The following is a 14893-nucleotide window of genomic DNA, read 5'->3' on the forward strand; positions in this document are numbered from 1 at the left end:
ATGGCGTTTGTTCATCACGATTCTCGAGAGTGTACGAAATCAGAACTTGATCTCTTCACCATTCCGGCTACACAAACATCTATCACCAAAGGTCAATGGATTGAATATCATCCCCTCAGTAACATCACTGAAAGTGGTCCTATAGAATTTAATGTATCTGGAACTGGAGAAGAATATCTAGACTTGGCAAGAACCCAGCTGTTTGTTAAAGCCAAGACCACCAAAGCAAACGGTACTGCCTTAGACCCAAACACACAAGTGGGACCCGTGAACCTATTTTTACATTCCTTGTTTTCACAAGTGGATGTTTCTTTGAACGAGCGACTGATTTCACCATCGACCAACACCTACCCATATCGCGCCATGATTGAAACTTTGCTGAACTATGGGGAAGACGCCAAAACAAGTCAACTGTCTATGGCTATGTTTTACAAAGACACCCCTGGAAAGATGGATGCCGTGAACCCTGTGGCTGAAGATAAAGATGCAAACATGGGTTTAAAAGCTCGTTATGAATTCACGAAACAAAGTGACACTGTGGATATGTTGGGCCCCATTCACAGTGATATTTTCTTCCAAGACCGCTTAATACTGAACGGAGTCAATCTGAGAATCAAGCTTAACAGAGCTAAGAATTCGTTCTGCTTGCTCTCATCAGCCGCAGCTCCCGATTTCAAGGTAGTGATTACAGAAGCGATCCTGTACGTTCGCAAAGTTAAAGTAGCCTCTTCCATTATTCTGGGACATGTGGCTGCGCTAAAGCAAACAAGTGCCAAGTATCCAATCCGTCGAGTTGACTGCAAAGTTCTCTCCATCCCAGGAGGATTCAGCACCTTTACCCCAGATAACCTTTTCTTGGGGCACATACCCAAGCGCTTAGTACTGCTGTTGGTGGATACAGAAGCCTTTAACGGAACTTACGCCTCCAATCCGTTCAACGTTAAGCACCACAACTTGACTCAAGTGGGTGTGTACGTAGACGGAGAACAAATTCCTCGAAAACCCCTGTTTCTGAAATTTGATGAGGCCGGTGGTCAGAATTTCATTGCTGGATATCAAAGCCTGTTTTTAGGCACTGGAAAGCTCTCCCAGGATACAGGCAACCAGATCAATAGAAGTGATTACGGTTCCGGTTACACAGCGTTCTGTTTTGACCTGTCCCCAGACCATTGCTCAGGTGATCATTTTGAGCTTATAAAACAAGGCAACCTGCGCGTGGAGCTTCATTTCGCACAGGCACTCGCCAATACGATTAACCTCATCGTCTACGCTGAGTTTCAAAACGTGATCGAGATTGACGCTAACCGAAACGTTCTGTACGACTACACAAACTAGAATGGATACCGTTCAATTGATGCTCATTTTGAGAAAGGATAAATATACCCGAGGCGTGTTTCAAGGAGTGTATCCTTCAGATAAACTACCAAAAAGTGTTTCATCCTACCCAGCCCTGTTCATTGCCAATGTGGATACGAGTGACAAGCCCGGATCGCACTGGGCTGCGTTTTATTTCACCAAAGACCGCGAGGGAGAATTTTTCGACTCTTGCGGATTACCGCCAAGCAATTATACTGGAACATTTACTGATTTCTTGAAAAATAATTATAACCAGTGGATATTTAACTCTGTGACATTACAAAGCATAAACTCAAAAGTGTGTGGACATTTTAGCTTATACTATGCCTTGTTTCGCTGCCGTAATATTACGATGAGCACCATTGTACATAGGTTTGCTGGCAATAAACGTCGAAATGATTTTCTTGTAAAACGCTTTATCGAAAATCATTTCCCTTTAAGTCTAAAAAAATATCATACCCGTGTAAACAAGCAAAGATCAAAAGCACAGCACAAAGTTCAGTAAAGACACCAAGTAATTTCATTTTAATGAATTTTATTGAGTGATCAAAAATAAAGAAGTGATTACAATGAAAAAATGTCTCTCGCCATGGTTTTTTATAACTTTAGCCAACGGACAGCTTGGGGGCGTGGACTCGCGACCCCTCGCTTTTGTTTTTTCATGGGTGATGAGGCAGTGGGCGGGGTAGGAAGCCAACGAGAAGAGCTAGCTGGAGTCTCGTCTCGAACCTGGTTTTAAATTTCCGGATAGTACTTTGCCTCTGGGGATTACGCACCAAGTTTTCAGGGACGTTCATTCGTGCCAGGCCTCTCGCAAACACTGACCATCCAACAGGCTCAAAACCTTTTCGGTGACGTACTATATCATTGACTAAATCCACCACGTGAGACCCGGGTATCGGTTTGTTTTCATACAGCAATTCTCCCTTATCATTCCAATGCAGGAGATCTCGGTTTTATTTTATTTTATCCAAGAGTTGTCTCGCCCCAGCTTTGTACATCTTAAGTAGACTTTTCATGACTTCTTCTTCGACCGCTGTGGGTATAGTTCCCACCTCGGTGGCTGTTTCTCCCGTAGGTTGTTCATTCTCCTCTGGTTTAGGTGTTTCTGTAGCTTTGGGGGCTGTTAATTTCACTTGAAGTGGTTGACCTTTTCTCTGATCGTAATAAGTCAAGTACCGCTGCAACACTTGGTTGTAAAGCCTCGCTTTTTCGTCATCATCGAGCTCTTTACTGGATAAAATCTGACCCATTTCACCGTCTAAGTTTTTTAGAGTTTGTGTCACTGGTAGAGTTAATATCTGCTGGCGTTGTTGCAATCTTTCCAATGTATTCTCGGGGACGAGAACCATACGCTTTGTGTGATTCATTTTAGGTAAGAATCGAACTTAATACACGAAGCACGGGAGGTAACAAAACACTTAAAAAGTTTCCCCCGTGTTGTACCAACACTTTCTTTTTCTTAGCAAGCGGTGTACTTTTTTCGGCTAAAGCGATCAAAGATTTCTTGTGAGGCAAAAGCTTTTTCTTAGCTGGCTTACTGACAGGCACTGTTCCTTTAAGCACGTTTAAAACACACTCACAAATGGTTCTTACTAAAGCGTCGTCGGCTACTTTTAAAATGGCTTTACGTTGAGCTGGAGTACACCTGACAAGGAGCTTCAGAAAATCGTGGTTCTTTCTCAGACGCTGGGCCATGCTCAACTGAAGAAATTTGATGTGGTTCACGCTTTTTTATAGTTTTCTGACGTAGGCGTACTGAGTCTCCCCGGGGAAAATATTCGTACGCAACCGGAAGTCTGTAGGCGTTTCCGGTTTAAGATCGCATAACAAGTACCCATAAGGCCTTATGGTCGCATCCTCAAAAGCCTCTTGCATATATTTTATATGACCGGGGAACATCTGTTTTGCTAAATGATTGATCTGACTACTGTCACGCGGGCTTTTGAACACCACGAGATAATGACAGTTCAAACTCATATCTCTTAATTCTTTTCCGCGGTGAAAAATGTTTTGGAGAATAAAAATAACGCTGAGATTGCGATGGTGACATCCTTTGGTGAATAGATTTGTAATCCGCTGATTATTACTTAGTTCTTGCATCAAATCATCAAGAACGACAAGGTTTCGAAGCGATGGATTTATCATGGATTCTAAATCGCCAGGCGCTCCTTCGACAAACGTAATGTTTGGAATAGTTTTAAGCATTTCATCGTACGCTGGTTGATACATTCCATAACACCATATAATATTTTCAGGCGCGCCATTAATCATTTCTTCTCCAGATTCAAGTAAGCGTTTAACAAACTGACTTTTACCCCAACACGTTGGGCCGGCCAGTAGTGCTGGGAAGGGATGTATCCACCTCGGATCCATAGTCATAACTGACGGTTTAAACTGCGAACACTTTGATTTATAGAAAAATTGTTTTAGGCTCAGCCTCTTTCTCATACACGCGAATCATGTTGGTATTTTGTAATTTAGCAAATTGGAGCCAATATTTCCGTTCCAGTTCAGTTAAGTCGTGCACACGAGCTAAATGATCCGCCAATCGAACTAAAAATTTGGACCCGCAACCGGGGATCGGGCAATGCTTGCATTTTCTCTTCATGTTGACAGTATGAAAGTTTGCTTTCAACTGAATAAAACTGTTTGAAACACGAAATTTATTGTTAATTTAACACAAAACAACCGCCATAAACGCCAAAGACGCCATAATCGCCGCTTTTGAGGTGTGTGTTTCCCTGGGATCGCGCGTGGGAGGCTCCCGCGCGGATGTCGCGCGTGCGTGACTAGACAGACAACAAGCCATGATTACAATTCTGCCAACTTTGTTTATTTACAAAACTATTTTCCTATGTGCAAAACAACTCTATGAAAAATACTATTTACAACTAGAATCTATATATTTACAACTATTTACAAAAAGCGAAAATTATTCACAAGCGAGAAAAATCTATGTATAAATGAAACTTAAATATCGAGTGGAGTTGTACTGACTCCATCAGCCAAAACTTTACGTTTAGGATAAAAATATGAGAACGCATCTCTAACTTGAGTATAAGTAAACATCGTGTTTTTGAGTACTCGGAAACCTCGATTCACCCCAGCACTATTCTGTTTGGTTAACAGTACATTGAGATACTTGTCTTTGTTAATTTCGTTTGTTTTCTTATTGACACCTTTACAACTGAACTTATTATCCGCCCCAAAACAATAATAAGTCTTACTACACAACCCAATAATGCCTTGTCCCTCCCATTCCACTTTAAGCAACCCGGGGGTTCGCTTGTCATACGCTTTATGCTCTGGAATGTCGGTACGCGGAAACCAGTTACTCTTATCTAGTGCGAATTCCTCTCTTAACTCTGGTTTGACCAGACTTTCCACGCTTTCCCCAGAAATTGCGATATACGCACTATCCGTATCCATTTCGCACATTTGAAAATCTGAGCGGTCCAAATACTTGTCTAAAAAATCATAATAAAATTCTAACATGCGAAGTTTTGCGTATTGATACACAAAAAAACCGACTTGAATAGGTAAATTTAAATTAATAGTTTTCTTGCAGGACTGAACCTCATACGTATCTTCGGTTATATTGTCCAATTTCCTGAAGAGAGGGCTGTTCACTTTTCTGCTAGCTTCCGCGTCACTGCAAAATTCCACATTCATATGCTTCATTTGGTTCGTTATGCATTTGCCGTAAGCGCTATTTCCACACTAGAAATAATAATATTGAATGAAATCAGTTGTCTATCCGTGAAATATGTATATTGTTCCCACCCCTTATTTTCCATAACAAAACAACAACTTACCAGTTTCATTGTATCTGCGATGATGGCTTTGTTAGGGTCTGCGTCTCCTGCTCGTCTCGCGTCAGATATTGCGTCACCAAACGGTTTGAAGCAGGGTTCAGAAGTATATTCAATGACTTGGTAGACTTTTGTGACCTCCAGGCCATGCTCAAGATACCATTTGAGGAGGGGCGTGCAAGCAGAATTTTTTCCCCTTTCATGCTTCCGATGAGACTGCGTCGGGGTTGTGGCATGATGTTGTTCTCCTCAGCGTAACTTTTCATGAACTCCCCAATATCGTCACGGCTGATGTTGGTGTTTTTAAAGATCGGGCACATCTCGCTGAACTTGTCCTTGAGGTGATCTGGCACGCGAATATCCACTTCCACACAACCAAACAAACGCTCATTTCGCGCCTCGCTCAAAATTCGCTCGGCGCTCATCGTTTTCACTTGATCCAACTTTCTTTTTACTTCGGTAGCGATGAATCGCTGCAGTTCACGATTTGTTTTCTTCATCTCTCGCCATTCACACTCCCACATCTCTACCACGTTGTATCCTTTACTCTTGATATACTCGGTGTTGGCTCTTGTTTCTTTCAGCAGCTAACACATGGGCTTCTTGCGCTTTTCGTTAAAATCTGTACCACGGTTGAGCGAACAGTTATGCCCGTGCCAATAGCAGCCATGGAATTGATAGACGGTTTGTGTCTGTGCGTTGAATCCGTCCACAGGGAGTCTGCGATCGCCGATACGCTTCTCGGTGTTGTTGAGTTGATGGCGGATGTGAATTCTCTCTTGCTGCGCCACCCATTCCAGCCATTCGATCGCCATCTTCATAGAACCTTTTGGTTTAAACTGGTTCTCTGCCACTCTTCTTGTAAAGCTTCCAGTGGGCATGTTCTGCATCACAGCCCACAGGTATAAAGCATTTGCATCATACCTCACGATCTTCTGACACAGCTTAGCAGCCTGGCCTTTCTCTGCTTCCCTGAGTTTTGTTTTGCCGGCTTCGTGGTAGCGATGGAAAATTATACTAGGCCCGCCTGTGTTATTGTCCCGGATAAGGTGGTACACGTCGCTGTTGGCTTGGTCGAAGAGACTGAAATAGGTTTGCGGCGACAGATAAGAGAAGAGATACTTTAACGTGAGACCGGGAACAGAAATGCCATCTTTAAACATGTCGATCTTTCTCTCTTGCCAGAACTGACTCATTTTCTCTACCGCTTCTAGGAAAGGTTCCGCATCGAGATTATTGTACCACACTAGAAAATCTTTAAAGCTGGTCATCTCGTTTTCTTCCCAGACTTGTTGGCAATAGGCGTACTCTTCGGTTGTTATGTTGGCATTCTTCAGACTTGAGTAGAAAGCTTCGTGGGGAGGCAATGACGTTTCTTCTAGCTTGTCCAGGTTGTCAACCCACTCGTATGGGAAATAACCTTTCGTTTGAGGACATTCGTATGCCTTTAAGAACTGGTCATAACTGAACCCAGGAGCTAAATAGTTGGAAATGTCGAGAAACTTGAGGTATTCCGTCTTGAGACACATGTGATTGCTGTTTCTCTTGACGGTGAACTTGACTGGTTGAGTCTCGATGAGGTGGGGAAATAAAAATTCTTTCACAGCATTGAGATCATACTGGCCAGAATGGAAACCAAGTACAGGCAGTTCTTGAAGGTATGCGTTCAGTTTTTCTTCGAGCTTGTTCAACACTTTGCTATCGCTGGTCTGTTCCTCTCCAAACAGTAAATCTTCGAGCTCTGCTAGCTCTTCGCGCCGTTGCCTCTGATCTAGTCTTCTGCCCTGGTCCAACTCTACGTTAAATCTTCTATAAAATGATGGATCGTCTTCACTCACTTCTTCATCTAAGAAAGCGTGATCTTCTTCGTTCTCTGACTCAATCTCTTCCTCGTCGCCTTCATCATCACTTGCCATCAAATCGATCCCTCTCCTTTCATGTTCGCTCTCTTCTCCAGTTTCTGTTTCTTGCTCATTTCCTTCTTGCAATTCTACAAGCATTTGTGCCAGTCGGTCTTCGTCCGTTTCTCGCTTTTCGGGATCTCTTGCTGTCTTGAGTGCTTCAAACACGGTTGCGTAATATTCACGTAGCAGAGAAGAGCTCTTGGTACTGATCTCGGTTAGGTACTGTACAAAATCTTCAAGCATCTGCTTCGGGTCACCGTTAGAGACAAAACAGTTGGGCGCTTGGTATCCAGGCACATTACTACAGACACTCACACTAAGGGGTACATGCCACGTTTGCCAGGTCAATTTTTCGGTGTTCTTTAATTCTTGCGCTTTTTCTTGATCGAAGTAGCACTCAAAGTCATAGGTGGCTCTGTAAGGGAGGTACCGTGCTTCGTCAGGGACTATAATGCCCTCCTCTTCTAATTCTTCAAAGACGGTTTTGGGTACATGGTATGCTCCGCCGGGATATTTCAGCTGCACTTTGCCGTCACAGGTCTTCTCGTGTCTTCTTAAGTTATTGGCACCTTTCCAATACTTGCCACATCTTGAACACTGAAACGATTTACTATAGCAGGCGAGATCTTTGATATACGAAAAATGGTTTTCGTACAAGTTCAAGTACAGCGTGCTTGGATAATGACGGTGAGAGCGGCGAATGAGTGTAGCGGCGATGTCGGGCTTGTCTTCATTTTCTTCATCTTCTTCGCCATTTTTCTGAGTCAGAGCGAGATTGTACACTTGTATATTCACTTCAAAAAGCTTCTCCAACTCGTCTAGCTGATTAAGCTTGACCCCGTGAAACTTCTTCTTGGATAGCCCAGCGTCCCTGTACTGTTGGTAATAGTGCTGCGTGTCCCTCTCCACGTTCTTTGTGTGGCAGCCGTTATGAAGGGCTAGGCAGCGGAAGAAACAGAGATTGTCTTCGTAGGGTTTCCCGGTGTTCGCATTTGTTTCCAAGGCGTCAATACCACGATTGTCCACGATATGCCCGGGCAGATATTTCCCTCGGCCGATCGGGTGATCGCGCATTTTCGTTACAAACCAGGTGACATTCGTGGTGAGATCCACAACCCATTTACTATTCGGTCTTTGCTGTCGAATCCATTCTAGGAAATCTATGTTGGTGATCTCTTGTATGGCACGGTCTAAATCGTCTTGATTTGAGATCTGGAACGGTTGTTCTAGCACGAAATTGTTGTTGGCGGAGGGGTGATGATATTGTAGTGCACCTGTTTCCGTGTTTCGCAGAATAAACCCAAAAGCAAAGTTCACCTTGAAAACGGTCGTCTGGTCAGCAAAGATTCGGTTTAGCTGTTCGCGAAGGGAAGCTGGACTGATCGTGGATAGACGAAAATTGTACCAATCTTGCAAGCGGTTACGGCGACTAAAGCGGGTCCTGATTTGGGGCCAGTGTTGGTGGTACATCTGAGCAATATTTGCTTCGCTACTAGGAACCAAGTTCGAAGGTATCAGGGCAGAATCTTCTTGCCAATCTGAGCTGACAGCGGTGTCTTCAGGGCTTGTTGCTGGGGCTTGTTCTGGGGTTTTCTTGCTTTTCTTAGAGGGTGGCGCGTCTGTGGTTTTAGCGGCGGTGCGTTTGCGACTAACGGAGGCAGTGGTGGGTGGTTGCGAAGATTGATGAGTGGTGGGAATATGCGTGTTGTAAGGTGCGAGGTTGTGAAAGGTTTCCCCACAGGTTCCACAAGTGAAGGTGCGCTCGGCAACGCGTTTGTCGTGCGCCTTGAGATGTTTGTTTAGATTCGATCTCGTTTGAAATCGTTTATCACAGCGGGTGCATTCGTACGGTTTCTCGCCGGTGTGGCTTCGCTGGTGGTTCTCCAGGTGGTTTAAGCGAGTGAACGTTTTGCCACAGGTGTCGCAGCGATGCTCTTTGCGAGGGTTTTTGGACGGAGGGTGACCACCAGCACCCTAAAATAATATTATCTAGTCTTAGTTATATAACCCTCTACGATCGATAAATAAGTTCTTATCTTAACGTTACTCGAGTAAATAAGATCATTTCACTAGCAAATAGTCCATCTAATTATTTGGAGGTATAAAAAAATTAAAACAAGTTGAAATGTTTCAAAAATTCGAGAGAAACCAGCGTTTGTTTTGATTTCGTCCGCCATTTTGGATTACCCAGTCTTCGCTCGGTCAGGCATAAAGGAGATTTAATTCATTCATCACAGACAATGAAACGAGAGTTGAGTGTTGGATCAATCAACGATAAAGAAAGAATTGAGCTTTTGATCGAATAAAAATAACACATGCTTTTAGAACAAGACTATGAAAACAGTTAGTTCGGAAAACAACTTGGTTAATAACATGTCTAAAAATTTTTAGTAAAGGGAAATTGAGCTTTTGATCAGATCGCTTCTGATAACTTAATTGATTCTCTGACAACAAAACCGAACGAGAATGTAATTCCAATGAACAATGAAACGAGAATTGAGCTTTTAATCAGATCGTTTCTGATAACTTATTTTCTCCAAAAAAAAAAAAAACTAGTAAGTACAATAAATCAAATCACTTACGGTTTGTCGATTCCAATTTGGCAGTTGATTCGCCTCTCCCAAGCACTGTAAAAAAAAAAAGAACAGAACATGAGTCTTTAAACAAAACACACCGGGGTTTTAGACCTGATAAAACACTGCTACTCGTGTATTAAACTTAACATAATCCACCAAAGAAAATTTCGCGATCTTGAAAACAAAACCTGTAGATTACATGGGTGCTTTATATAAACGGGACAAAAAATAGCTAGCTATTAAACAAAAAGTAAAATGTTTCGGACAAATGAAAACTGATATTCAACTTACATTGCCGGGCGGCATATTCTCCATATCCTGGATGTCTTGCAATTTGGCCGTTGTCATCTGTTAAGCAAAAAAACAATATTTCAACACGGGTTCAAGTTTTAAAATATAAATCCTGTGGGTATTAAGTCTTATTGTGTCTTAACTCATTGAACAAAGAGGCACTTATTTTTCAAGTAGATTTAGGTTAGCTTAGCTTAGCTTAGCGTAAGCTTGTGTAAGGTTGCATAATTAACGTTGTTTCAACTCAAAATCAACTTCAAAGTTTGACTTGGGAAAATTAAACTCACCGAATCACTCAGTTCCTCCTCCAAATCAGCTTCTACGACACTCACAGATCGCGCGTCATTGCTTGATGTCTGAATGAAAAGATCAAAACACTTGTTGAACGTTCAAAACTTCAGCCAACGGTTTCTAAATCAATTACAAAGCATGGAGTCGCGTAATTGTTTTGAACACCTAAAGCGTTGAAGTCACTAAACAATAAAACATTCACTCGCAAATTAAACATGACTTACATTTTCTAGTGCCAAGCGTTCCATATTCTCAATGTCTTCCAATTCGGCCGTTGTCATCTGTTAAGCAAAAAAACAATATTTCAACACGGGTTCAAGTTTTAAAATATAAATCCTGTGGGTATTAAGTCTTATTGTGTCTTAACTCATTGAACAAAGAGGCACTTATTTTTCAAGTAAATTTAGCTTAGCTTAGCTTAGCTTAGCGTAAGCTTGTGTAAGGTCGCATAATTAACGTTGTTTCAACTGAAAATGAACTTCAAAACTTTTAAAGTTTGACTTGGGAAAATTAAACTCACCGAATCACTCAGTTCCTCCTCAAAATCAGCTTCCACGTTTGTTGGCGAAAGGTCATTGTTTGATGCCTGTGATATAAGAGACTAAGTTACGTTATGAAAAAGATTGATTCTTTAACCGTTATTGAAAGCAATGTTTGAAAGATCTAAGAGTTAAAATTTTAACCGTTATTGAAAGCAATGTTTGAATGATCTAAGAGTTAAAATTTACGCTCTAAAATAGTTACGAGAAGAAAGTTTTAGAAATCTATGTTTCGCTAGCGCGTTTGTTTTCTGAGTGGGAATTGTTATGGAAAGAAAGTTAAGCAAACTTGAAAGCGTTTCACTTACCATTATCGTGGTTTCAGGAATAGCCTCAGATGCCGGCAAAACATTTTCAGCGGAATGATCGGATGGAAGCTGTAAAAGAACCGAACCACAACTTAGCTGTGAATCAACGCTAGTAAGAAAGTAACAGATCACAAAATTCAATTTGAAAGAACAGAACTTACCGCGCATTCTTGTGCCGCGAGTTCAGCTAGCCTAGCGAACGCCATCGGCATCATTTCGTCCGGAATTAAGAACGACTCCACGAGAAAATCCCAGTTACGGAGAGACAAACAAGCGCTCAAAGCGGCTTGGAAAACATCGGCGTCCGTGAAAAAAGCCATCGTAATAAATTTTCGAAAATCGAACAAAGTTTTCTAAGCACTAGTGCGAAAAGTTTTCCAAGTAGGCGAACTAACCTCAGAAATGACGCTTTCGTCGAATTCACGCGTTTTATTCAAACGGACAATACAAATCTTAAGATCCAATCAGTGTTGACTAAGAGGGTAAGTTTGGGCAGGCCTATTGTTTCTATTGTCATAAAAAAGGGAATCCAAATTAGTATGCGGGAAATCCAAATTAGTATGCGGGAAATCCAAACTAGTATGCGGGAAATCCAAATTAGTATGCGGGAAATCCAACGGAAATCCATGGCGCGGTTAAATTTGACCATTATATACTACTCCTAAGGATATAGTGCCTATGGTAAAAGATAAAATGTTTCGTTTCCTTCGGAAAAATAAGAAGGACAAAATAAAACGTACTAGTATGTACCAAGATCTTTCCACAGGAGGCTTGCGGATGGTTGACATCGAACTTACGATTAAATCGCTCAGACTTGCATGGAAAGAAAGACTTCTTTTTAGAGATAACTGCAATTGGAAAATAGTACCGGACTACTTTTTTAACAAACATAGAGGACTAAATTTCCTGCTTCGATGTAATTATGATGTCAAGTATTTAAGGCACATTCAGGCATTTTATAGAGACATACTTATTGCATTTGATGAAATCAAGACTCTGTACAATTATGATCAAGGAACCGACACCATTCTCTTTAATAACAAAGACATCTTAGTTGATGGGAACCCGCTATTTATAAGGGAATGGTTTACCAAGGGTATCCATACGATCAAACAACTTTTTAACGAAAACGGTCAATATCTAACTTTTCAAGAATTTCAAGCTAAATATCATTGCAACACAAACTTTCTCCAGTTCTATCAAATCTTGAGTGCAATTCCTGTGCGTTTGAAGAACAGAGCGCGAGTCCTAGGGCAAAACGTGATTCTCAATTACGGAGAAAACTGGGAATCTTCCTTACTGAGCGAAGCTAGTCAAATCAATTTTGAAACGTATAGGCCAGGGCAAAGGACTATTATCGCCTACTTCTCGTTAAGAAACACCAATCACCTCACACTGGCCCAGAAAGATGGAAAAGAGATATTTCAATAGACACAGAGAATTGGGCAGATGTTTTTAAAGTGGCTTCAAAAATATGCAAAGAAAATAAGTTGAAAGAATTTCAATTCAAATTTATTCATAGGATTGTCATCACAAAGAAAGAACTCTTCAGATATGGGATAAATACAGACAGTGACTGCATTTACTGCGGTGAGCCAGACTCCATAAATCACACTTTTGTAGACTGCGAATTTGCAAAAACCTTCACAAACAAAGTCATTAATAGGTTTAATAATCAGAATGTTTCCAACTTTCAACCGGATACAAAGGAAATGCTTTTCGCCACCTTTAAGCACCTAATGATACATGAAGCTAGTGAGAAAATTCAATTACACCCTCCTCTTCATGAAATTCTATGTGTATGTAAGTAAACTAAAGAACAGTTCACTTGTACTGAACGAATTTGTTACTAGAATCAATTATAAATACAAAGTTGAAAATTTATAATTTAACACCGAACAAAATACTAGTAACGTGATTATGCTCCTCATAAACCTTTCAGACTAAGTTTTCTTTATTGTATTTAATTAAGATCAGAAATCGTTCCTACCCCCCCCCCCCCCCCCCCATCCCCGTGCTGTTAATCTTTTTTTGTTGTTTTTGTTTTTGTTTTTTTTTTCAGAATTAATTAATTATTTTATTTTATTCATTTTCCTAATGTATGTAAGTAACACCTAGTGTAAATAAGCAATGTATATTGTAATATCGGAGGCCTTAGCAGAGTACTTTGTCGTCGTAATTTGTAATTTGTGATATACGTGTAATTTGTTAAAGATGTGTTACTTTAAATAAATATTGAAAAAAAGAAATAATAATAATGAATAAAGTATAACTGAATGATCAGTCTTTGCTTATTTTAAACTATTCATACAGTAGAAGTAATCATTCCGGGGAGAAGTTTATCTCTCAATTCGAAGGCACGAGGAAACAAATGAAGTTAATTGAGTGTTAATAAAATGAGTTTATTATATGCGATAGTAAAGTTTCCTTTGCTAATTATCGTGGAAATGGAAGGCTAGGTTCTATTTTAATAAAGAACATATCCCTTAAAGAAGCGTAGCTTGGGCAATCTAATAAAAAGTGAATTTCATCTTCAATGGTTTTACAGTTGCAAACATTACACATCCTTTCATTACGGGGTATGTTGTCGTATCTTCCTGTTTTAAGGTGACTCGACCCAGTTATTTTTTGGTGGTACCACCCTACTTTGAAGCTCTCTGGTATCCCCACCTTTACTTTTATCATAAGTGTAACACATAGAATGTATAACAAATAGATCAATCTACAATATAGCAAAAAAAATTTGGCGATCGGAGTAAATGTCACCTGGTTATAGTGCCACGCCCCTTTGAGGTCTGAGTCGAAATTCTGCTGTTGCCGGCTTTTTTTCGTGAGAATTTCTCGGCTACACATAGTGCGCATTAGTTCCTTGCGCTGAACAAAGTTTCAACAAAATCACAAAGACCCAATTCGAGAAATTTAGCGCTTTCCAAATTTAGGTCATAATTTAAGTAAAAATGGTAAGCAAACTTTACACGATTATATCTAATAAACTATGAGATTTATTCCTTTATTTTGGGGATCTTTATAACAAATGGGTCCTTGCAAATCAGCAAAAAGCTTTAGCGCCTTGTAAATGCGCCCGATTTCGAGCGATGCAAACATATAGAAATTATAGTTTTAGCTGTATTTGTTGACGCTTGTCAACGTTTCAGAGTCCTCCTCACAAAAAAAGCATTTTCTTAAAAATTCGTCGTTTTTTTTCCCTCAACTTTTTTCAGGGGCACAATTGATTAACTAACTATCCGGATGCTGAATTTCATGGTCATTGAAAAACTGTGACATTATCTTCTATAAGCCCAAACTTGAGTAAACATTGAAGATTTTTAGCATTTTGGCTGAGATTGTGCTTTGGGAGTTTTCTATTGTTTTGAGTCTGTCATGATACAGCATTCTTGTTCAGCACGCGTGCAATGACCACGCTTGCCTGACTTCCGAATGCACTCATTATTGAACGCGTGCTGAACAAGAATGCTGTATCATGACAGACTCAAAACAATAGAAAACTCCCAAAGCACAAAAGTGAAAATACACTGCTGACAACCGTGAAGACCAAGTGAAGCCATTAAGAACAAGTTAATAATTTCTTTGAGCGTTTTTTTTTTCTCATATGTAGGCCCTTAATGGATGGAAACTACTTTGAGAAAGCGCTAGAAAGGGCTCTCTCTCAAGTTCTTTCCTGGCATTGAACTTAAAATATAAAAACCGAGATCTGAGCGAAGCTTTAACGTCAAAAGGAAAGAAATGCATGGCCGGTATTCTGGAAACAGGCTGTGGAAAAAGTCTAATGTACCAGCTGCTTCTAGGTCTTCA

The 14893-nt window shown here is 40.6% G+C and overlaps 1 protein-coding gene and 1 pseudogene across 2 annotated transcripts; one reads left to right on the forward strand and one right to left on the reverse strand.

Moving 5' to 3' along the window:
- Nucleotides 1-1335, forward strand: LOC146452421 (uncharacterized protein F54H12.2-like). Its single transcript, XM_085097890.1, has one exon. The coding sequence runs from the start codon at nucleotides 1-3 to the stop codon at nucleotides 1333-1335; it is 1335 nt and encodes a 444-aa protein (XP_084954016.1).
- Nucleotides 1336-4256: 2921 nt separating this feature from the next.
- Nucleotides 4257-11202, reverse strand: LOC146452422 (uncharacterized; annotated as a pseudogene). The gene is made up of 8 exons (XR_014859749.1): nucleotides 11081-11202; nucleotides 10754-10819; nucleotides 10458-10514; nucleotides 10230-10298; nucleotides 9943-9999; nucleotides 9658-9702; nucleotides 5175-9049; nucleotides 4257-5079 (listed from the first exon to the last, which is right to left on the reverse strand). The product of XR_014859749.1 is annotated as an uncharacterized LOC146452422 (transcript).
- Between the last annotated feature and the right edge of the window lie 3691 nt (nucleotides 11203-14893).

Source organism: Pavona decussata, unplaced genomic scaffold (genome assembly GCF_977016875.1).
Source record: "Pavona decussata unplaced genomic scaffold, jaPavDecu1.1 SCAFFOLD_369, whole genome shotgun sequence".
Classification (NCBI taxonomy): Eukaryota; Metazoa; Cnidaria; class Anthozoa; order Scleractinia; family Agariciidae; genus Pavona; species Pavona decussata.